Genomic DNA, 21690 nt, shown 5'->3' with positions numbered 1-21690 from the left:
GTTTTTTTTTCTGACTCTGTCAGGAAATAACCTTGGTGATGTGCTTGAGAAAAGGGGCTGGCATCAAGCCAGAAGCCTGCCTGGCGCTAAAGAGAAGCTGTTGCTGCTTCGGAAAAGGGCCTTGAATGGGAGTCTCATCTGGTTATTAATCCAGTCAGCGGAGAGATATTCTACCTTCTGGGAAGCTGTTACAAACCTCAGGCGTTGAAGCGATTGTGAGCACATGTGGCGACGGCGTTTCAAAGCAGGCTGTGGTCTGAATTTGGGGAGTGAAATGCAGCCTGCCTTGGGGAGCCAGAGCACTTGGACTCCCACACCTACTCCCTTCCATTTAACTTAGACTCCCACACCTACTCCCTTCCCCACCAATGCTAACATTTTATATGTAGTTCCAAGGCCTCCAAAGCCCTCAAATTAATGAATAGTAGCTTGATAAACGAAAGCAAAAAAGCCTTGCCTGGCTTCTCTAAGTAGCATAGTAAATCCTTCCGTGACCAGACACGTCGAACTGTATTTTTTTGACTTACTTCTAACCCCATCCATCTGCCGCATGGAAATAATAGGTTATTCTCCCAAGGGCTCTGTTTGATGTGTTTCTCATTCAGAAAAGGAAAGGAAGAAGAAACAAAGAAAATGCCCTGATCACACTTCAATCGGCCAGTTGGGCTGTCTGTCGTATATTAGTTGGAGACGGCTGTTTCTTTGAGCCCTTATGGAAATGTCGGGGGCAAAGCTAAAAAAAAAGTCACTCAGGTGTTTGGGGAGCAAAGGCCTGGTTATTAGTAGGTTAAAAACTAGGGAAAGAAGCAGTGGTATCCAAATGGCAATTCTTTGCCGAAACATTTCTGACTCACACATCTTAGTCTTGATTGTATCATGAAATAATGACTGGCCATTTTAGTTTTACAGACAGAATTTTTATATGCTACAGGCAGAATTTTCATATGACTGCTCCTCAGACCCATTCTCTCCCAGGGGAATTTACACATTCAGTGTGCCCACCATCAAATGTTCGACACTACCTCGGAGTGTGGTAGAGTCTCCTGCTTTGATTGTGTGTTCCTGCATTGCAGGGGGTTGGACTTGATGGCCCTTGAGGGCTCTTCTAACTCTTGGATTGTGATTCTATGAAATGTATAGAAATCTGGTGACATAAGTGAGGGCTTGTGAAATTTCTGGTGGGGGCGGTGGATCTATTTCCCTCTTATCACTGCAGAGGCGTAGTTGGGCCAAAATGCGCCAGGTGCGCAGAGTGTTTTTTCCGCCCCCTTCCCCGCCCTGCGGCGCCCCCCACCCCGTGGCACACACACACACACACCACCCCCCTTCCCAAACTTACCTTCGTTCCTTTTCTTTTTGTAGTCCTTTTTGAGGCTGAAAAACACAGCCTAGTTACAGTTCAAGGAGAAAGCTGCCTGACGAACTATACTTCCCAGGAGACCTTGTGAGCCCCAAGGTCTCCTGGGAACTGTAGTTCCTCAGGCAGTTTTCCCCCTGAACTGTAACTAGCTTCCTCCCCCACTAGCTTCCTTCCTTCTACCCCTGCAGTTGCTTGCTGCCACTAATTTCAGACACAGCAAGGCTCTGAGCCTCTGAGAGCAAGCAGCAGCCTACACCCCACCGGCTTTCCCCCCCAGTCACTGCCTCTGCCGCCGCTGCTGATTCTGGGCCCAGTGATGCTCTGCCTTCTTCTGGGAGGCCATTGTGGCTTCCCTCCCATGCCATTCTGGGCCCAGCAAGACTGTTAGTGTTTTCCTTATCTTAATGGTATGCAACAACAACACTATTTTTTAAAACCAGGGGGATTTAAAATTTAAATTTAAAAAGAAATCCAGGTTTTTCTGCAAACCTAGGAAACCCCCCAACTCTGCAGAAAAACCTGTTGGGGTCAGTCTGCCCCCTGTCTGCAGATTTGAGTTTCTGCAGGCAGGGGACAGAGAGATACGTCTTCGTGCGAAATCTATCACAAAACGTACTGAAAACCTGTGTGAGGCTGAATACAATATTTGACAAAGATCTTGAATGTTTCCAGTTGTTATACTCCAGAAAGTCCCCCTTGAAGTCACAACAGAAACAGGACTCTGCATAGATTGACTTGGATGTAAAAAATATTGGGTGCGTGTGCTAAGTTCTTCTCTATGTGCCTGAGGGACTGTTGTCGCGTGGAAATACAGAGAACTGCCTTGCAATGTCTGTGCTCCTTTTTCCAAGGCCACGAACAAGGGGTAGCCATCAGCGAGAGAACTTCTACATCCTCTGGAACGTGGAATCCCTCAAGGGGCGATTCTCTCGCCGATACCGTTTAACATCCACATGCCACCCTTTGCCCAGTTAATCCAGAGGTTTGGACTGGGCTGTCATCAGTATTCTGGCCACACCCAGTTCTGGCCAGCTATTGGGGACTGTGTTGGAATGGATGAAAGAGAGATGCTTGAAGCTGAATCCAGCAAAGATGGAGGTCATGTGGCTGGACCAGAGGGGGCTGACTGGGAAATTCCAATTACCAATCCCGGATAGCACTTAACTGACACCTGCATTAACTAGCAAGAGTTTGGGTGTGCTCCTGGATGTCTCCCTAACAATGGAGGCCCAGGTAGCACATACTAGGTGGCGTTTTTCCATCTCCGCCAGGTAAAGCAATTGGCACCTATCTTTCCCAAGCCGACCTAGCCACTGTGGTCCTTGCAATGGTCATCTCTAGGCTGGACTACTGCAATTCAGTCTATGCAGAGCTACCCTTGGGTCTGCTCCGTAGGCTCCAGTTAGTCCAGAATGCGGCAGCGGGGGTCTTCACGGGATCCTCGTGGCAGACATATATTCAACCTGTGCTTTGTCCAGCTGCACTGGCTTCAGGAGGAGCACTGAAACAGATTCTAGGTTCTTGTACTTATGTACAAAGCCCTCAGTGGTCTGGGATCATCATACTTATGGGACGTTCTTTCCTGGTGTCCCCCCAAAGATTGCTCTGTTCAGCAAATACCAACTTACTTGTGATTCCTGGCCCAAAGGAAGTCTGGCTGGCCTCAACCAAGGGCAGGGCTTTTTCAGCTATGGCCCCAGCCTGGTGGAATGAGGAGACAAGGGCCCCGCAAGGCCTTATGCAGTTCTGCAGGGCCGGTAAGACGGAACAGTGCCACCAGGCATATGGTTGAGGCAGCTATGGCATCTAGGCAGTGGTGGGATCCAAAAATTTTAATAACAGGTTCCGATGGTGGTGGGATTCAAATAGTGCCGGTGCCGCACACACGCACCTCCAGTCCCTATTGGGCAGGGAGCTTGCTTTAGTAACCCCTTCTCGGCACTCAGAAAAAATTAGTAACCACTTCTAGAGAAGTGGTGAGAACTGGTTGGATCCCACCTCTGCAATCTAGGCCTCCCCCTTCAATCTGATTCCGCACTCAAGTTTAGTTTCCAATTCTATTATTAGTCCATCAGGACCCCTTGGTGTGGTTACTGCTTGTTTAAATTACAATAGATTGGATAGGTAATCGCTGCTTGGGTTTATTTAATATTTATTATTATGGTAAGTAGATTTTTAAAATGTTTTATGTATATGATATAAGTTCCTCTGCACCTGGAAGGAGAGAGACAGCATATTAAATTCAGTAAATAATAACTGCTGATTTTCACGTCTTGAGGGATGTGAATTTTGCTATTGTAGTTTCTGAAACAGCATTCCAAAGAGTCCCTCAACATTCAGAGGTGTTCGTAGAAGTGGAGGAAATGAAATAGCCTACAGCTTTCCCCACACATAGAACATGGTGCCTTGCTTTTCCTAGGCATGTTTCAACAGCATCACAAAAAGGTCTGTGTTTCCCCAGTTCCATTACTCAGTATTGGTCCTGCCTCCTAGTTGTAAGTAACTCTGGAAACCAATCATGAAGCAATCATATAAGTGTTTTGTGGTAATTTTTTTCCATTGAAACTGTTATCCAGAACAGAAAGAGTTAACTAGAGTCTTTTGTCTTTACATATCATGAGGACCTTGTGTTTATGAAAACTGACACGTAACTCGTAAATGATGTTACAAAGAAACCAAATATCTATAGTGTTGGCAGGATAAAAGAGAAAAGGAAGCATAATACGGAGCAGTCCAGAACAGAAAGAGTTGCTTTTGAAAATTTACATATAATTTGTAAATGATGTTACAAGAAACCATATATATATGATGTTGGCAGGAAAAAAGAGAAAAAGAGGTATAATAAGAAGCAGTCTTAAGTAAATCAAGGAATGAATAGGATATTTTTGAGAATGTCTTCAGAATTTGAGACCAAAGTGAAATAGGTCACAAGTAAACTTTATTTAAATGTGAGTGTATAAAGTGCTGTCAAGTCACTACTGACATAGGCCCTTTCTGCACAGGCGGAATACAGCGCCCCAGGGACGGCAAAAATGCTGTCCCTGGGGAAGTGTTCGCACAGGAGGCGCTGTGGCATGAAGTCGCTGCTTTAAACCTCACTCATTGAGCGAGGTTTTTGAAAAGCGGCGTCTTCCCGCCAGCGCGGTGTGAACCGCACTGGCAGGATGCCGCTGCTTTTCCCATCGCCTCCACTGACCTGCCTGTCCAGCACTTCTCTGGAGGGCTGCAGAGACCCACCCATGCTGCCCTCTGACCCCTGGAGGTCGGAGGGCAGCATGGGCAAGTCCCTGCAGCCCTCCAGAGCGACGCTGGACAGGCAGGTCAGTGGAGGCAACGGACTGGAGGTGGCTCTGTGCGGAGCCGCCTCTCCGGTGTGGCGGATCTGCTGGGCTGCTCGCACGCTGCCGTGCAAGCAGTCCCTGAGCCTCCGGTGGAGCTGTGTTTCCACCACCATGCGGAAAGGGCCATAGTGTTCTCAAGGCATGAAACATTCAGGGATGTATGGGTCCTTTCCAAAATTGACTGGACTCACAGAGATTTGCCCATAAACGATGCTATTTTCAGTCCCTTGAGTTAATGGATCTTTGAAAGTAGGGCTGGGAGAAAGATCTTAGAAAGCTGTTGCTCACGAGAGTGTACTCCCATCCTCCAAGAATCTTAGAGTAGCATATTTCGTTTTAATGTCCTGCATATTTTTTTATCATAACAAGCTTGAAGTAAGTTAGGCAGAGGGAGAGTAACTGGCCCAAGGATTCCCAGTGAGCTTCATGCTTGAGTGAAGGTTGGAATCTAGATCTCTCCAGTCCCTGCCTGGCATCCTACTCACTACTAGGGAGACCAGCCTCAAAGGGAGACCAGGATCCCCCAGAATGACAGCTCACCTCCAGACTACAGAGAGCAATTGCCCTGGAGAAAATAAATGCTTTGGAGGTTGGGCTCTGTGGCATTGTGCCTCACTGAGGTCCCGGTCCTTTTCAGACTCCATCCCCAAATCTCCTGGAGTTTCCCAACCTCGATTGGGCAATTCGATTCCCACATCCCCTGCCAGTGACCAGGGGACCTAGAAACCCTATCCACTACTCTATACTAGCTCTCAGGCCACTGGGTTAAATGGGCCAGTGATGAAATTAAGGATATTTCATTGCCTTAAAAGGCAGAACAAAGTTGTTTTTCATAAGTAGATTCCGCACCGTAGAAATATAACAGGCTGATGAAGGAAAATATCCTTGTTTGGGAAATATTTTGCACAGGTCCCTTCCCCAAAACAGGATTGGTCTTTTATATTTCCCTCAACCCGGGTTTTAAAAAATTGCTGAATGATCGATCTTTTATCCGAACTCGGGTTGGAACGCTCCTGAGTAAACAGCACAGGCGCCAAACGTTTTATTTTTTCTGCCCGCTGCCCGTTTTCCTGCCTTACCTCATTTCTGTTTTGTTTCTGCTGAGCTGTCAGTTGGCGTGACTCACAGCCCGCCATTTCCCAAACTTCCTCCAAGCATGTTTTCTCCCCATAGCAGCGAGTTTAAGCACCATTTCACCCATATTTTGAACAAGAATGGAGCTGTTTCCTTTCTTTTTCTTTTTTTGATGTTCAACATATGTAGCTACGCAGATGCATATCTTTGAAATGGATGGGACATTCTGCTTTGCTCCCTTTTCGGACAAATTTTATTATTTTGTATATCACGGCATTTAGGGGGAGGGTTGCATGCTTTATGTTTACATGTGTTGTGGTTTCAATGCCCTAAACTTTTTTTTTCACCCTGGAGAAATGGGAGGGGGACGTTCTGCTTGGGTTCCTGGATTGCTGTCGATTCTCCACCAATTGGAAGTGTTCCCTTAGCAGAGGGTGGGAACAGGTGGGAGAGGGGCTGTGGTGATGGAACAGCCAATCAGAATGCAGGAAAAAAATTGGATGTTTGCACCTGCATTGCTACATATGCATTGCTTTAAAAAAATATTGTTTTAAAAATAGCGAATTTGTGAGAAAAGGCAGAAATAAAATGGATTATTTCCCCCCGACCTCAATTTGATTCTTTCATGGTAAACAGGCGAAGGAAAAAAAACAGACTCAAAAATACCGGATGCAGCCCATTATTATTGTGCTGTGTAGAATTCGCCATAGTAACCATTGCAGCGTCTGTTTTTTAAAAATTGACTTTTATTTCGTGAAAGACGTTGAAGTTCATTAGCGTGAACGTTTACCCAGGCCTTTTGCTTTCCAGGATGGTTGCTAAGCAAGCCTTTTCGACAAGTGATGCTTTCACCTGGGTTACCACGATGATGTATTACACATGGCAATTCTATCTTGTTAGACTTGCTGAATAGTATGTGGGAGAGCCACAGAGTAGGTAGAGAATGGTGTCAACCCTTTTCACTGGGGTGTAGCATGTGGCAATGAGAATACATTTTTAAAAAAACCCTGAAAAATGTGTTGGTGGCTTTCAGAAAAGCTGTGTCATCTTCTGCAACGTTAGTGTTTTAAATAAACGGGCTGCTGTGTGTTACTCTAGCCGTGATACTTCCCCTCTCCTTAACATATTTCTGTGACGGTGGCAAATGAATTGCATTGCCCTCTCGGTTGTAAACATGCGGGTACTCCACTGTGAAGCCATATGGCTCGCATTTATTTTAATGTGCCTTTGACATCAGGAGAATAGCTGAGACTGCAGAGAGAAGTGCTTACTCTTGGGATCTCTGCCAGCCAGCCCTCAATTTATGTATGTTTAGTAATTGAGTAACTTCTTTTTACAGTTAAAACATGTTTTGGAAAAAGATTAAAAGGCTCAACGCGTCATTCTGTGCTAAGATCTTTGCAAATGAGGGTAAGATGCATCCATCTTCCAGCCTAGGTTTATTTTTAGCTGAACTGAACACTCTTTGTGGAATTCCGTGATCTATTTTTGGAAAGCTTGACATAATTTACCTAAGCGAGAGTCTGTATAGCAAGTATCATGGCTCTTGGATGACTACCTTCACTCAGAGCATCCTTTATTTGGAGATAGAACCTGGAAACTTGTGCTTGCAAACTGCTGATTCTGCTATTGAGCAACAGCTCTTGGGTAAACAAAACCGGATTTTCTTCTTGATGTACAGCAAGTTTGTGAATAGCCATTTTCCCCCCTTGTGGCAACTAGTAATTGTCTCCAAGTGACCCGATAGGAGGCTCAGATATCTTAGAAAAGAGTTCTTTCTCTTGTTGTTTCAGTCTGCTGAAGTGCCAGTAAGGTCCAAGACAAAGCAAAGACTGATCAAATATTTGGTGATTTAGCAAAATTTAACAAATATGGGCAAAGGAGGCAAGCTCCGCCATCAGGTTCTTCCAGTGGTGGGATCCAAAATTTTTAGTAACAGGTTCCCATGGTGGTGGGATTCAAACTGTGGCGTAGCGCCAATGGTGCTGGGCAGGGCACGACGGGGGCATGGCCGGGCATCCCGGGGGGGCATTCCTGGGTGGGGCTGTGGCAAGGACGCAGCCGCTGTGCCAGTCCTTGGGCGGGAAACGAATGCACGCAGGCTCAGGCTGCCACGCACGCCGGTGCACCTCCTGCTAGACTGCTTCAAGTTCTGCGCGCTACGCTGAGAGGAGAGCATAACTAAGGCAAAAATCACGTGGCAAAATCACCAATTAGTAACCCCCTCTCGTCACAAATAATTAGTACCCTACTCTCGGGAACCTGTGAGAACCTGCTGGATCCCACCTCTGGGTTCTTCCTTGCAGTGTAGTGCTGTGCCTTCAGCATCAGATTTGAGGGTCGTGCTTTAACATGTTTGTTATACATGTATAAACTTACTTATACATGTATAAACTTACTGCTCCTCCAGCAAGTCAGGCAATTTAATGGAATGGCTTCGCCTTCCCACAGATGGTTTACTGGATCATCCAGAGCTGCCGTTTCTCATGAGACAGTTATGAACCATCTGAAACACTCAAGCGTTGCTAAGGCTAATGCTCATTTCCCTTATGCTCACATCTGGCAGACTGATTTACATGCTTCAATCCAGTATTAGCTGCATGCAAAAAAAAATGCAGCACATAGAGATGCCTCCCCATCATTTAGAGGAGCACATCTAGAGGAGCGCAGTAATGTGGCTGTATATCCAGATGTGCATCTACATCAGCTGTGTACTCTGAAACCTGCTTCCTCACATGGCTGAATTGGAACAAATATGTGTTACCGTAATAATATTCCAGGTTGCAGTGAAAAATAAAAGCAATGAAATTATAGCTGTAAAGTAATATGGGCCCTCTGACATTGTGCTCAGTAGTTATTTATGAGGCTAATGAAACAGGCCACCTGGTGGTGAAAAAGAAAAGTATGTGTAAAATGTGTTTGTTGCAAGTTAGAATATGAAGTACTGTGGAGGTATTGTGGTTTAGAAATATATTTTGCTTTTGCATTCAGAAGTCCAGTAGCTCTGGTTGTGCTTAATGTCTACATGTGATGTATGTGAAGACGAACGTTTTGTTCTCTGATGCTAGACAGATATGTATTTCCTTACGTTATCATTGTATTTAGCAGTACCGCATGCCTGACAGTAGACTGAATAAGTGATTTCTCTGCTCACGTGCATTACCCGAATGCAGCCTTGTTGAGCAACATATGTGAGTGTTGCTACGACAAAGCCAATAGGGTGGTTGGATAACCTCCAATAAAAGGCCCTGTAGGTTGGGGTACAACTTGGAAGCTGAATAGGCTGAATACATCTAGCTAAAGAAGTAAGATGACTGCTAAGTGAGTGACTCGCACCATGTACAATCTTATGATCTTGAAACAGGATTAGAAGGAAGCACGTGTGGTTGGTTCCATCTTCTGTGGTTGTCAGACCTTCATCACACTCCTTACCATGACAGTGTGTGTCTTTCAAAGACCTCCGAACGTCTGCCAGAGCCCCTGTTGCAGAGAATAATCCCATGCAACAGTGATGGACAAACAGCTTCCAGGGACACTCTTCCACCATTACTGAGCACTGAGGCGTTCTTAACAAGTTTCTGAGGGAATCCCAGAGCTCCCCAGAATGCATCTTGACAGCAGCAGTGCTGTTGATATTCATTATTCCCTCTGAATGTTTTCAGTGAGTGACTGTTCCAATTCTGTTCACAAACCCTTCACCTCACAGTGAAATGAGTTGAAACACATCTGTAGCCTTAAGATTAAAAACCTTGGTATAGCTCCCAATGGAGGTGTGGTGGGGGAAAGGTGGCTGAAGGCCAAATGGCTCTCTAATTGCCTGAGACAGACCCCGTTTTTTAACCAGCTTGACTTATCCCATTGTGCCTGATTGCTGTTAAAATATATGACTCAGTGTTACAAAGACTGTCAGGGTCCTTTATGATCATTTCATGGCTTCCCTTCTAACGGCTGCCTTCCTCCCATCATACCTGTGCAGCTGTCACACCTAAATTGCTCTACTATAACTCATCATCTTGTTCCCTCCACCCCACTCCCATTTTCCAGTAAATCAGACACACCACTGTCAGGCCTTTAGGAGTCAAGGCACTCCTGCATGACTATTATTTGATTCTGCAGGTTAACTTCGATGTGCTCTTTTGTGGAAAAAGAAAAGCACTTCTGGATTCCAGTTGGAGATGTCTCTGAAATGCTATGAAGTATTTAATTCAGGAGTGGAAGATAGCTTTTAAATATCTTGCACTGATTCAGAATTGATACGTGTTCCTGGGACCAGTGGTACACATATCACTGGTGGGACACAGGAGTAGATTTGGTGGTGTACTCACAAGGTTTTCATAACATATACCAGTGATGGCGAACCTTTTCGAGACCGAATGCCCAAATTGCAACCCCAAACCCACTTATTTATCGCAAAGTGCCAACACGGCAATTTAACCTGAATAACCCCCTTGAGCAGGGGCCAGCCTGCTGTAGCCTCCAGCAAGTCCCAAATGCGCTGCTCTGTGCCTCTCTAGCATCTCTGCTGCCTCCGCCCCCCTCTCCCCTGGGCAGCAGCCACTTGGAGCTGCTGCCTGGCACCAGGCCTGCCAGCACCAGGCACCAGGCCCGCCAGCTGAGTCCTCCCTGCTTGTTGAGGCACTGGACATCAAGTCCAGGGGCCCAGGCCAGCCTAGATGTGGCGGGGGGGGGAGCAATTCCCCCCCACATGATGAACTCTGTGCACTGGTGCCCACAGAGAGGGCTCTGAGTGCCACCTCTGGCACCCGTGCCACCACTGACATATACTAAGATTTCACTGTCCTTCAATCTCTATAGGTAGTCATACCCATAAAATGTATTCCCAATTTTACCACTGTAATTTTAGGTCCTTAAAGCTTTCTGTAAATGATAAATATGGTAATAGAATGTCTATAAACATATAAGTGTCCTTTTGTTTCTGTCATGGCGGGACCCAAGTTCTTTGCTATAAGAGGTCCAGGGTACGTCTTAAAAAGAGACAGCTTTTGGTGTGCTTTCCAGAGAGCAAAGATGTCAGAAGGGAAGAAGGACTGTTTCCTGCCTGACGCTTGGTGAGAAATAGGATATGATAGTTTGAGAACTACTGGTCTGTAATAGTATTTAAATTACTTATTAAAGGACTTGGCCTCCATTATTGGATAATTATAGAGGGGGAAAATCCTCTTTGATTGGCTGACTGAATTCTGATGAAACAATCAAAGTGCATGTCCAGTTGAATAGATGAAGAGGTGAACGAAAGGACCCAGAGATGGGTTCTACAATTTAATTTCTCAAATGGCATCACTGCGCAGCAGGCTTCCAACTTTAATTTCTCATTCATGGGAAGGTGTAAAAGACTCCTGGTTTTTCTAGTTCACCATGAACTTCGCCCCACACAACTGTATGTCTTGAAAGACATTGTGTGATACCTGAACAGGGATAGCATGTCCTTGAAATTCTAGCTGAGAAGTTAATCTCGCCTTCCTTAAATATGTCATCAGTTTAATTATCAAGGCCGATGTATGAGAAAGCACAGTAGTTTCCCATTAAATATTTTGCACAGGAGAAATTTGCCCCCACGCTTTTTGAAGCTCTTTCCTCTGTGTCTGGAGACTGCTTATCTTGTTCCGTTAAAGATCTGAACAAATTTCCTGTTCAGTTTCCCTCCCCCTGCCTTTGTTATTACTCTGCCATGTCCCAGAGTTAAACTCTGACACTGAAAAGAATAACTGGACTTCGACTCAGTTAAATCTTGTCATGGATTAATTCTTGTGACTGCTTTCTGTAGCCATGCTCTGTTTCTGCTTTCTGCACATTATAAACAACATAATTTTGTGATACCTGTTTTTTGTCAAGTCATACAGTAATCATGCCAGATGAAGGTTTTAGTGTGAAAACAGCCTGATTTTCTTGTTCCATGTTCTTTTGCCAATGGATGTCTGTAATCAAGCCTGTGTATATGCTTGATGTCAGTAGTAGTAGCAGTAGCAGAGGCCAGGGAAAATGCAAAGTCTGAGTTTTTCACCCTCACCCCTGTATGGGCGGCTGCCCTTCCCCACCATGACCAAGCAACTTTTTTGCACCAGGTCATCTGACCCAGGGGAAGTATATGGACCCAGGGGAAGGAGGAGGGGTGTGGAAGGAGGAGGGGTGTGGGGGCGATTTTTGACCCCTCACATGACTAAATGGCCGCAGCCCGGAGACATTTGACCCCATATGTTCCCCTGGATGATACACCCCTGAGTAGCAGTAGTAGCAACAGTGATGAAGATGCTCAGTAGATCAGGGAGCTAGCCCTCTTTGATGAGATACCATATATACTCATGTATAAATCGACCCGCATATAAGTCGAGGCACCTAATTTTATCACAAAAAACTGGGAAAACTAATTGACTTGCGTATAACTTGAGGGTGGGAAATGCAGCAGCTACTGGTAAATTTCAAAAATAAAAATAGATACCAATAAAATTACACTAATTGAGGCATCAGTTACCAAACCTGGCTGGTATCAGCAAGAGATTATCCTGATGATACCACCCAGGTTGAGTGAAGTTTACCAAACTTTGCTGGTATCATCAGAAGTGTTACCTGATGATACCCTGAAATTTTGGTGCCGCTAGCCTAAAACCTTCACCCCCTGGTGGCCAACAAAGTAAAAACCCTAAAATATTTTTTAAAATACACCTGACTCATGTATAAGTCGAGGTTTTTTTTTCTCAGCACAAAAAATGTGCTGAAAAACTCGACTTATACCCAAGTATATACAGTAAGTTTGTATGCTGGTGTGGAATTCAGAGGAAGATCTGACATCAGAGTAGACAGTGAAGTATAAGTGATTGGGGAAGGCAGGAAATGAGAGGAGCTTCCTTTTTTTCCTCCCTGAGGGCTCTGGATTAGCAGCTCACTCCACCTCTGTTCCCCACCACACAATGTTCATCTTAGCTGGGAGGACTGTGTGTTTAGAATTTGTGAAACAGCATGAGACTGGTTTTATTCAACAGCAATCTGTTTTCCTCCTAGCATCTTCGATCTTAAAACGAGAGAAACGAAAGAGGATGAAAAATGTCCATTTTAACTGTGTCACAGTGTACTACTTTGCAAGAAGGCAAGGGTTCACCAGTGTCCCCAGCCAAGGAGGCAGCACCCTGGGTATGTCCGCCCGTCACAACAGTGTGCGGCAATACACTCTTGGGGAGTTCGCCATGGAACAGGAAAGGCTTCATCGAGAGATGTTGAGAGAGCACCTAAGGGAGGAAAAGCTGAACTCGTTAAAACTCAAGGTAAAAATAAAACAAGGCAAAGATGTCCTCTTTGTGTGCATGAGCATGAAGTATGAAAATTGGAATTGGCTGACTCTTCCTTGGCAATATTACCTCGCTACCATGGCTGCAGTCCAGTTGCTTCTCACATACCCCACCCCTGCCCCCAAACTGGCTTTCTCCTCATTTCACATATTAACTCATTGGGTTTTTGAAATAAGCTTCCACCTGAGCTCTTTTAAGATGATGGCTCCCTTCCACAATGCCAATGTGATGGTAATTTTTTCCACTCAATTGAAGTTCTTTATCCCACTGAAATTAAAAATGGTATAAAGTGCTTGGTTTAGATTATTCAGCAGAAGAATTGGATTGTTTAGTGCAAGAGAGTTTTGTCTAGTCATCATACCCTCTGGCCCTTTCTGCACATGCAGAATAATACACTTTCAGTCCACTTTCACAATCGTTTGCAAGTGGATGTTGCTATTTCACACAGTAAAATCCAGCTGCAAAGTGGATTGAAAGTGGATTGAAAGTGCATTATTCTGCATGTCCGGAAGGGACCTCTGTCTCTTTGAATTAATAGTAACAGGCTATTGACAACAATATAAAAGCCAATAATACTTGTCCTGTTTGGTACCAGATAACCTGGTTGCAAAACATTCGGCAGTAGGGACACTACTCTTCCTTTGCTGTCCGAGGGTGGATCTCTTTTGTGCGAAAAAGAGATCCACCCTTTTATCAAGCTTCCCTCATGCTCTTTCCTTCCAACAAGCAGTTATCTTCATTTGCCGTTTGTCTGTGTCAGTCTATTCCTCTCAGTGCCCCAACAGTTCTTCTATAGCAGATATTCTTTGTTTAATCATGTATGTTCTCCGCATTTTCTTGATGGAGCTATTGGTAACTTTGGGAACGCTAGGGAGTATAATAAATTTGAACCCAGCAGTACTTTAGCCCAGGAATCCCCCAGCTTTCTTGAGCTTGTGGACACTTTTAGAACATTGTGAGAGGGTGCCCTCACAAATTGGTTGCCATGGGGGCAGGTCCAATCACAAAAAGTTGGGAGGTTCCAAATCAGCATCCCCCCCTCCTTCAATGGAGGTGGTTGCTTTCAAATATGCACTATCTGCAGGTGCAAAAGCAATGCCTCTTGGACTTTGCTAAAACACTTCCTACCCTGAGGAGGTGGAGGAAGGCTGAGTTAAGGCTAAGATTCTGGCAGAGCTGCAGGGGCTTGGCTTAATCCTGGCATGTCTGGCCAACTGCGAATCATGTATCTGTGACATCTACATGGATAGATGTTGCATTTTTTCCAGCACTGGTTGCCTGCCCCTAGGTTGAGAGCATTTCTAAGGCACTAATTTCCAATGCTCCTTTGAAACTGATCACATCCAGAATGGAAACTGACTGCAGGTTTGTCTCACTTTTGCCTTGGGTTTTCAGAACCAGCCCTGTAACAGTGATAAGATAATATAGTGGATTGCATTTTACACCTGTTGTGATCACCGTCTTGGCAACTTTAGGGGCTAAATTTAATGGTAACATCTATGGGCTCTTCTGAGTTAGATGCCATTTTCTCTGTGCTGCAAACTGTTCAGGAGGTCCCCCTGATGGCAACCCAGTGCCTGGCATTTTGGGAAATAAGAACACCTCTTTGATATCAACAGTACTTCATACAAGTTGCTGTCTTTTCAAAATAGAGTTGTTCAGAGCCAAAAATAAGATAAGTTAGATGCTATTACCCACCCAAGCTGTTGAAGTTGCTTGAGTAAACCCCTGGCTCTTTAGAACCAAAAAGATGCGTGGAGGTATGGTTACTGATTACCATAAGCTATCAGATGTCTCAGTCTTTGATGCTTCTTTAATTACTGTGTGCTACAGATGACTAAAAATGGCACTGTGGAATCGGAGGAAGCCAATACTTTGACCCTGGATGACATTTCTGACGATGATATCGACCTCGACAACACGGAAGTGGACGAGTACTTCTTCCTCCAGCCTCTGCCCACAAAAAAGCGGCGGGCACTCCTGCGAGCTTCTGGGGTCAAGAAGATTGATGTGGAGGAAAAACACGAGCTGCGAGCCATCCGCCTTTCTAGGGAGGACTGTGGCTGTGACTGCCGAGTGTTCTGTGATCCAGAAACTTGTACTTGCAGTCTTGCAGGCATAAAATGCCAGGTGGGAGATGAACTTTGATATAGTTTTTTCTTTTTGGGGCGGGGGGGGATCAAAAGTGTTATTTGGAGTACTTGCTTAAATGGCAAAGTACTCATCTGCAAAAACACATACACACAACCAGCGTGGTGTAATGGCTAAGAGCAGGTGGATTCTAATCAGGAGAACTGGGTTTGATTCCCCAGTCCTCCACCTGAGTGGTAGAGGCTTATCTGGTGAACCAGGTGTGTGTCCGCACCCCTACATTCCTGCTGGGTGACCTTGGGCTAGTCACAGTTCTTCAGAACTCTCTCAGCCTCACTGACCTCACAAGGTGTCTGTTGTGGGAAGAGAAAGGGAAAGTAGCTTGTAAGCCACTTTGAGTCTCCTTACAGGAGAGAAAGCTGGGTTATAAATCCAAACTATTCCTCTTCCTCCTCCTTCTCCTTCTCCTTCTCCTCCTCCTCCTCCTCCTTCTCCTCCTCCTCCTCCTCCTCCTCCTCCTCCTCCTCCTCCTCCTCCTCCTCCTTCTTCTTCTTCTTCCTCACTCATCCAAGTAGTGCAATCACAGATATTTAATCGCACTTCCCCAAGAGGAAGAAAAGTCTCCAGGGGTGTTGTGTTTGTAATGAGAGAAAATATTACCAATTTACCATGACTTAGGGCCAAACTACACATGATGTTTGTCACAGATACACCCTCCAGTGCAGTGTCAGGTTGGGAATTGGTGTGTGGGATGGCAGGTGCCTCTTTCTTTCTACCTACAAACCCCAGACCTGAGTAGAATCAGGACCTTATGGCACTTTTAGTGGTGTTCTCTATTGGGACTAGCAGCTAACACGTGGCTCCCAAGGAGAGCCTTGACAAAATCCACATCTATTTTGTCCCTTTGTTATCTCTTAACCAAAGTATTTATTTATTTGTTTTTTAAAAAATTATTAGAGTTCTACCTTGCTCTTCCCAGCACAAACCAGGCTCAGGGCAGCTAATAACAACCATAGTACCATAATTTGTGCATTAAAACAATCTTAACGTTAAAATGTCCCCCTGTGCTGTTGAGTGCAGGCAAACTTGGAATGAGGCAACATAACTGCTAATTTGCTCCTGCTTCATTCTCTTGAGCTCAAACTCTGTCCAGGGGTTTTTCCCATAGTGTACAATATTTAAGGTCACTGGGGTTACCAGAGGATAAAGCTTTAGCTCCCAGGGCAAAGGAAGCTTAGCTACCCTTAACTGTTGGTAACAGCAGTGCCAGCTTAAAAGTTAAAAGCACTTAGGTCCACCAGAGAAGATTCATTTTTGCGGAAAGGAACAGGAGCTGAGACTGCGGGACCTCATAGTCTGGTTGTTTAATGATGGCTGAGCAAAAAGCTGTGCTATTCCTTAACTGGTTCATGGTGTCTTTATTATAGTTGATGACTTGGAGGCTTCTCGCTTGTTCTCTGGATTACTTTTATCCAAGTATGGGTTGACTTGTATTTTCTCGAACCTTTGGCATTCCAGATGTCATGGACTACAATTCCCATCAGCCCCTGCCAGCATGGCCAACTGGCCATGCTGGCAGGGGCTGATGGGAATTGTATTCCATAACATCTGGAGTGCCAAAGGTTCACCACCGCAATTCTAGATGAAGCCTCTTGTTCTGCAGTAAGTGTCCAACTTGTTAGGGTTCTGTCATTTGATTTGCTGTTTACTTCCTCGGACACATGATTAATCTATGTTCTCTTTTTCAAAGGTGGATCGTATGTCTTTCCCATGTGGTTGCACTAAGGAAGGGTGTAGCAATACAGCAGGTAGAATTGAATTTAACCCCATCCGTGTTCGGACTCACTTTTTGCACACTATAATGAAACTTGAATTAGAGAAAAACCGAGAGCAGCAGGTCCCTGCGCTGAATTGTTGCCATGGTGATATAAGTGCTCACACTAGTTCAGTGGGCCCTTCCCCCCACCCGCTCGAATATTCAGTTCCAGACAACTTTGAAATCGAATCAGAACCTCGGACTGCAGTGATGCATTTACAGACAGCAGATGACTTGGACTGCCCGGGGGAAGAGGAGGAGGAAGAAGAGGAGGATGAGGATGAGGAAGATGCGAGTAGCTTCTGCAGTGGGGTTACAGATTCCAGCACACAGAGTCTAGCACCCAGTGAAACTGATGAAGATGAGGAGGAGGAAGAGGACGAGGAGGAGGAAGATGAAGAAGGAAAAGTTGATGAATTTGTGGAAGGACTCGGTTCCCATGCTGACATGGTGCAAGCTCTGCCTTCTGTCCTTTGCTATTCTGACAGCACCGTCATGCACGAAAACCATTCGAAGGCTTCCTCCTATTACACCAGCTCTTCGGCGCTGTATTACCAAATAGAGAACCACAGCCCTGGCACTCCTAACCAGATTCGTGAGACTTATTCTGAAAGGGACACTGTTAAGAATGGGAATCTTGCTTTGGTGCCTTATAATCCATCTTCGGAACAGTTTATTGACTATTCGCGGCAATCGGAGGAAAGTTACGGGAGCTCGCTGTATCCGTCTTCAAATCCTTCTGTCATAGTTTGCTGCTCTTCATCAGAAAGTGATAATGCTGTTCCATGTGGCAGCTTATATTCAGATCACAGGCCAAGGCACTCCCAGGTGGACTTTCCCTCTTACTTAAAAGGCCCTTCTCAGGATGGATTTGTTTCCACATTGAATGGCGGCAGTCACCTGCCGGATCATCCTGCTGAAAATTCTCTTAGCCTTTCAGAAAAGAGTAGACTGCATGAGGAGTGTATCAAATCACCTGTTATGGAAACGGTACCTGTTTAAATTATTTTAGGACTGAATCCCTTTATTTAAATGCACTCTGTTTTAATTGCATTTCCTGGAACAATTGTTTTTTCTTAGCAGTGGAGGTAAAGAGATAGACTACGATTAATGCTTTGGGGTTTGTTTGTTTGTTTTTTTGGTCTTTCAAGCTATACTGGCTGTGGCCACTGCACACACACAAAAAAGAACAGTCCTTGTAAAAATAATATTTAAAGGTGAAAACAAATCAAATGGTCTTTTGATAAAAAATGCCTAGTTTAAAAAAAAAACTCCAAAAAATAACAACCTACCTGTCAAACGATGAGAAAATGAGATCTCTGACTCAAAGCCACTCATTTTATCAGTGGAAATTATACTTTGGAATCTTCATGTTTAGAGTACTAAATTTTCACACCTCTTCAAAGACAACAACTTTTTAAACGTAGAAGTGATTACTGTACAAAAAATGAATTGTTCTGTACTGTATATTTTGTTTATTGTAGCTTAGTACTTATGTCTTGATAAGAAAACAAACGGCATGTTAATTGGAGTTGAACATTTGAGCGGAACAGCCCAGCCATTTACAATTTCATTACGCAAATGATGTACATCTTTTGTAACTTCTACAGCTGACATTGAAATCTGTTCCTTGATGTGCCCAAGGTCTACTTGTAATCTATGAGAGCAGAATGCAAGATAGGAAATCCGAGTGTTAATCACCCTCCATTCTTTTAGTCCTATATGGAACTCCTATAGAAAATCCAGCTCGACTTCATCAAAAAAAGGATGCATGATGTTCACCAGGACCACTTTTAAGTATTCTTGTTTTCAAGAAAGGTAAAATATCGGACAATCCTCTGTTTAGTTTTTTTTTAAACCCAAATATAATTTCACTAGAGGGGGGGAAAAGGAAGCTTGATATAATCCAGCAAAAAAAATATTTGTGAGCAAGGGTCACAATGGCATTCAATGGCATTTACCAGTGTGTCCAGAAGATACATACTCCAGCTCTCCTTTATATCTTCTCCGTTTCTTCTCTAATGTGATTTTCCCTATAATGTGAGTTTCCTGCCACTAACCCCCTTCTCTCTGTCAGCAGCCAATGCAGAACAGTGCATATAGTAAAGTTGATGGTACCATTAAGGAATCAACTGGACTAGGATCTATGTGTAATATACGTTGTGGCTATTATCTCCCCTCATGCAGTGTGGTAGGGTATGTCTTAGAGGGTGGATGTGGGAAGTCCACCGACACTCCCCAGAAACATAACCTCTAGCCAAACGATCCACTAAAACCAAGCAAATTTGAGTTGCAATCCATTAATTTCAACAGGACTTGCAGTGCAATCCTGTAGACGCACCCTTGGGAGTAAGCTCCACTGATTAAACTTGAGTAGGATTCTGAGTAGACCTGTTCAGTTGCATGTCTATCCATTGCTGGACTGTATCTTCCCTTTTCCTTTAGATACAAAGCTATAGCTCTCAGTCTTTTGTTGCCCTGCAAAACATACCATTTACTAATTCACTTCAGTGACTCTTAGTAGTACCTTGTTATGTGCAGAGGCTATGAATCATCTTGGAAACATACCAAAGTGTAGGATCAAAAAAATACTAGGTGGGTATTATGCAAAAATTACCAGAAAGTTATTGCTGATCCCCCCCCCCCCAACTATTTCTGAAAGTTTAAACAAATAACGGGAAAAAGTCTATACCATTGGTTGATAAACAACCTTCAAAAGGCATTATAAATAGAGAATACATGAGAATTCTATGGGGTTTCACCATTCACTTTTAGTTAGGATTTTACCAACTCAAAACCACAAATACTGAAGGCTTGATCTGAAAGATGGTTTGATACACACAGGAATATGTCCCTGATGCTTGTTTTTCAGGTAAGGCCATTGTTGGCCAACTTAAGAACATCCTACTCCAGAACTTAGATGCACAGTCACCTCCATGTACTATTGTCTTTATTCACTGCCATAGATGGAAGTAGCTTCTTCTGTGCAAAACAGAATGAACACAGGGTTGTTTCATTCACTGAAGTTAATTCTTCCAGGTAGTGGAATTCCATGTTCAGTTTCATGTGAATCAGTAAGAAATCTCTGAACTGGGCAGATATAAACCGTACTTTCTGAGGTAGGCCCATAGAGGTACTCATGGGTGTAATCTCAACTACAGACATCCAGTTTTCAAGTCAGAGGTTCACTCTGGTGAGGTGCCATAACCTATAAACAGTTTTGCTTTGGAAATTCTGCTTTTATGTAAAAGTACAAAAGAACAGGTCTGTTTAAAAAGCTCTGTATTTAAAGAGTCAATAGCAGTTGTAAACATTGTACATTACCATTTAAAAAACACAATACATCACTCATTGTATTTGGGGCCATGCCCTTTTAAATGAATGCCCCATTATAGCTGTTACAGTAGCATTTGTGTGGATTAGCTCTTCTGCATCTGCAGATCCTTGGATGGCACTGCGTACAAGTGAGATTCAGACATTCTTGAATATTGGTGCTGGATGCTGACTACCATGTACCTCAGTGGACGTGCACCCTCATCTGCTCATGAGCTATTTGTATGCACTTTAAGGATAGGGCCAGTCTTATTTGCATATGAAGCTTTGTAAAGCATTGTATATAGCTATGGTGCTGAGTAAATCAAAAATATGAATAACATATGATTCGTGCAATGCAATCTTTGGCCATCCTAATACAGAACAGGTATAGATGTGCCTTCCCATCCACCACTAAATTCAGATAAGAATGTGTGTTACAAATGTTGTATAGTATTTCTGCAGGCTGTTTTCTTGCTTATGAAACCAAGATGGGGTGGATCCTGTCTAGTGCGAATAGTGGTTGTGTAGGTGGACTTCCCCTTTCATTTCGCTGCAGTTGGCTGTGCCACCTACAAACATGGCTGTGAAGGTCAGCAGACCCGCTCTCCAGGAATAGTATGGGAAAGAGTGTCTGCAGTGGAAAGGGGGACTCAGCAAAACACATGTGCACATATACCTGTTTTTGCTGATGTAATTGTCTTCTGTCCCTGGCAAGCAAGGTTAAGATTTGGGATTATATGTATTATGCAGTGAATGTGTTCACTAATCAGACATACCCTGTTTGAGAATAATGATCAGACTGTGAGTCAGTCAAAGATGTATGCAGTTTACATTGCATGACTGGAACAAGAAATTTACAAATAGTCATAAGCTAACTCATAACTGATTGGCTGATCATAACTGATCAGCTAGGAGATGGTTTCTGGACACCCCCCACCCACCCCCAGGGCCTAAGTGAGAGGAAACTGTGCCCAGGGCACACATGCGCCCTGCCACATCCTGGAACGCCCCCACGCCAGCGTGCGCCTGGTGCGTCATACACACACACACGCCATCCCCTTGGTTGATCCCCATGCACACACACACCCCATTGATTCCTCCCTTTGATTGCTGCCAACAATGTTGGAGATTGACTTCTGATATTCATGTTGCAAATGAGAGAGGAGAAAGAAATCATTTTTCTTCCCCAAGTTGGACAGGGACAAAAGGAAAGTTTTTGATCTCCTCTGAGAGCCAGCGTGATGTAGTGGTTAAGAGCAGGTGGATTCAAATCTGGAGAACCGGATTTGATTCCCCACTCCTCCACCTGAGTGGCAGAGGCTTATCTGGTGAACCAGACGTGTTTCCGCACTCCTACATTCCTGCTGGGTGACATTGGGCTAGTCACAGTTC

At 44.3% G+C, this 21690-nt stretch overlaps 1 protein-coding gene across 5 annotated transcripts in view; it reads left to right on the top strand.

Moving 5' to 3' along the window:
* The window catches only part of CSRNP3 (cysteine and serine rich nuclear protein 3), a 130412-nt gene extending 108940 nt beyond the window's left edge, over positions 1-21472 (top strand). For all 5 annotated transcript variants that reach the window (XM_048483754.1, XM_048483752.1, XM_048483755.1 and 2 more), the window contains 3 exons: positions 12793-13052; positions 14910-15206; positions 16918-21472. In XM_048483754.1, the coding sequence (XP_048339711.1) occupies positions 12793-13052; positions 14910-15206; positions 16918-17985 (1625 nt within the window). In that variant the 3' untranslated portion in view covers positions 17986-21472. The remainder of the gene's footprint in view (positions 1-12792; positions 13053-14909; positions 15207-16917) is intronic.
* Positions 21473-21690: the final 218 nt, after the last annotated feature.

Source organism: Sphaerodactylus townsendi, linkage group LG02, assembly GCF_021028975.2.
Source record: "Sphaerodactylus townsendi isolate TG3544 linkage group LG02, MPM_Stown_v2.3, whole genome shotgun sequence".
Lineage (NCBI taxonomy): Eukaryota > Metazoa > Chordata > Lepidosauria > Squamata > Sphaerodactylidae > Sphaerodactylus > Sphaerodactylus townsendi.
This window is presented reverse-complemented; position numbering and strand designations above follow the sequence as displayed.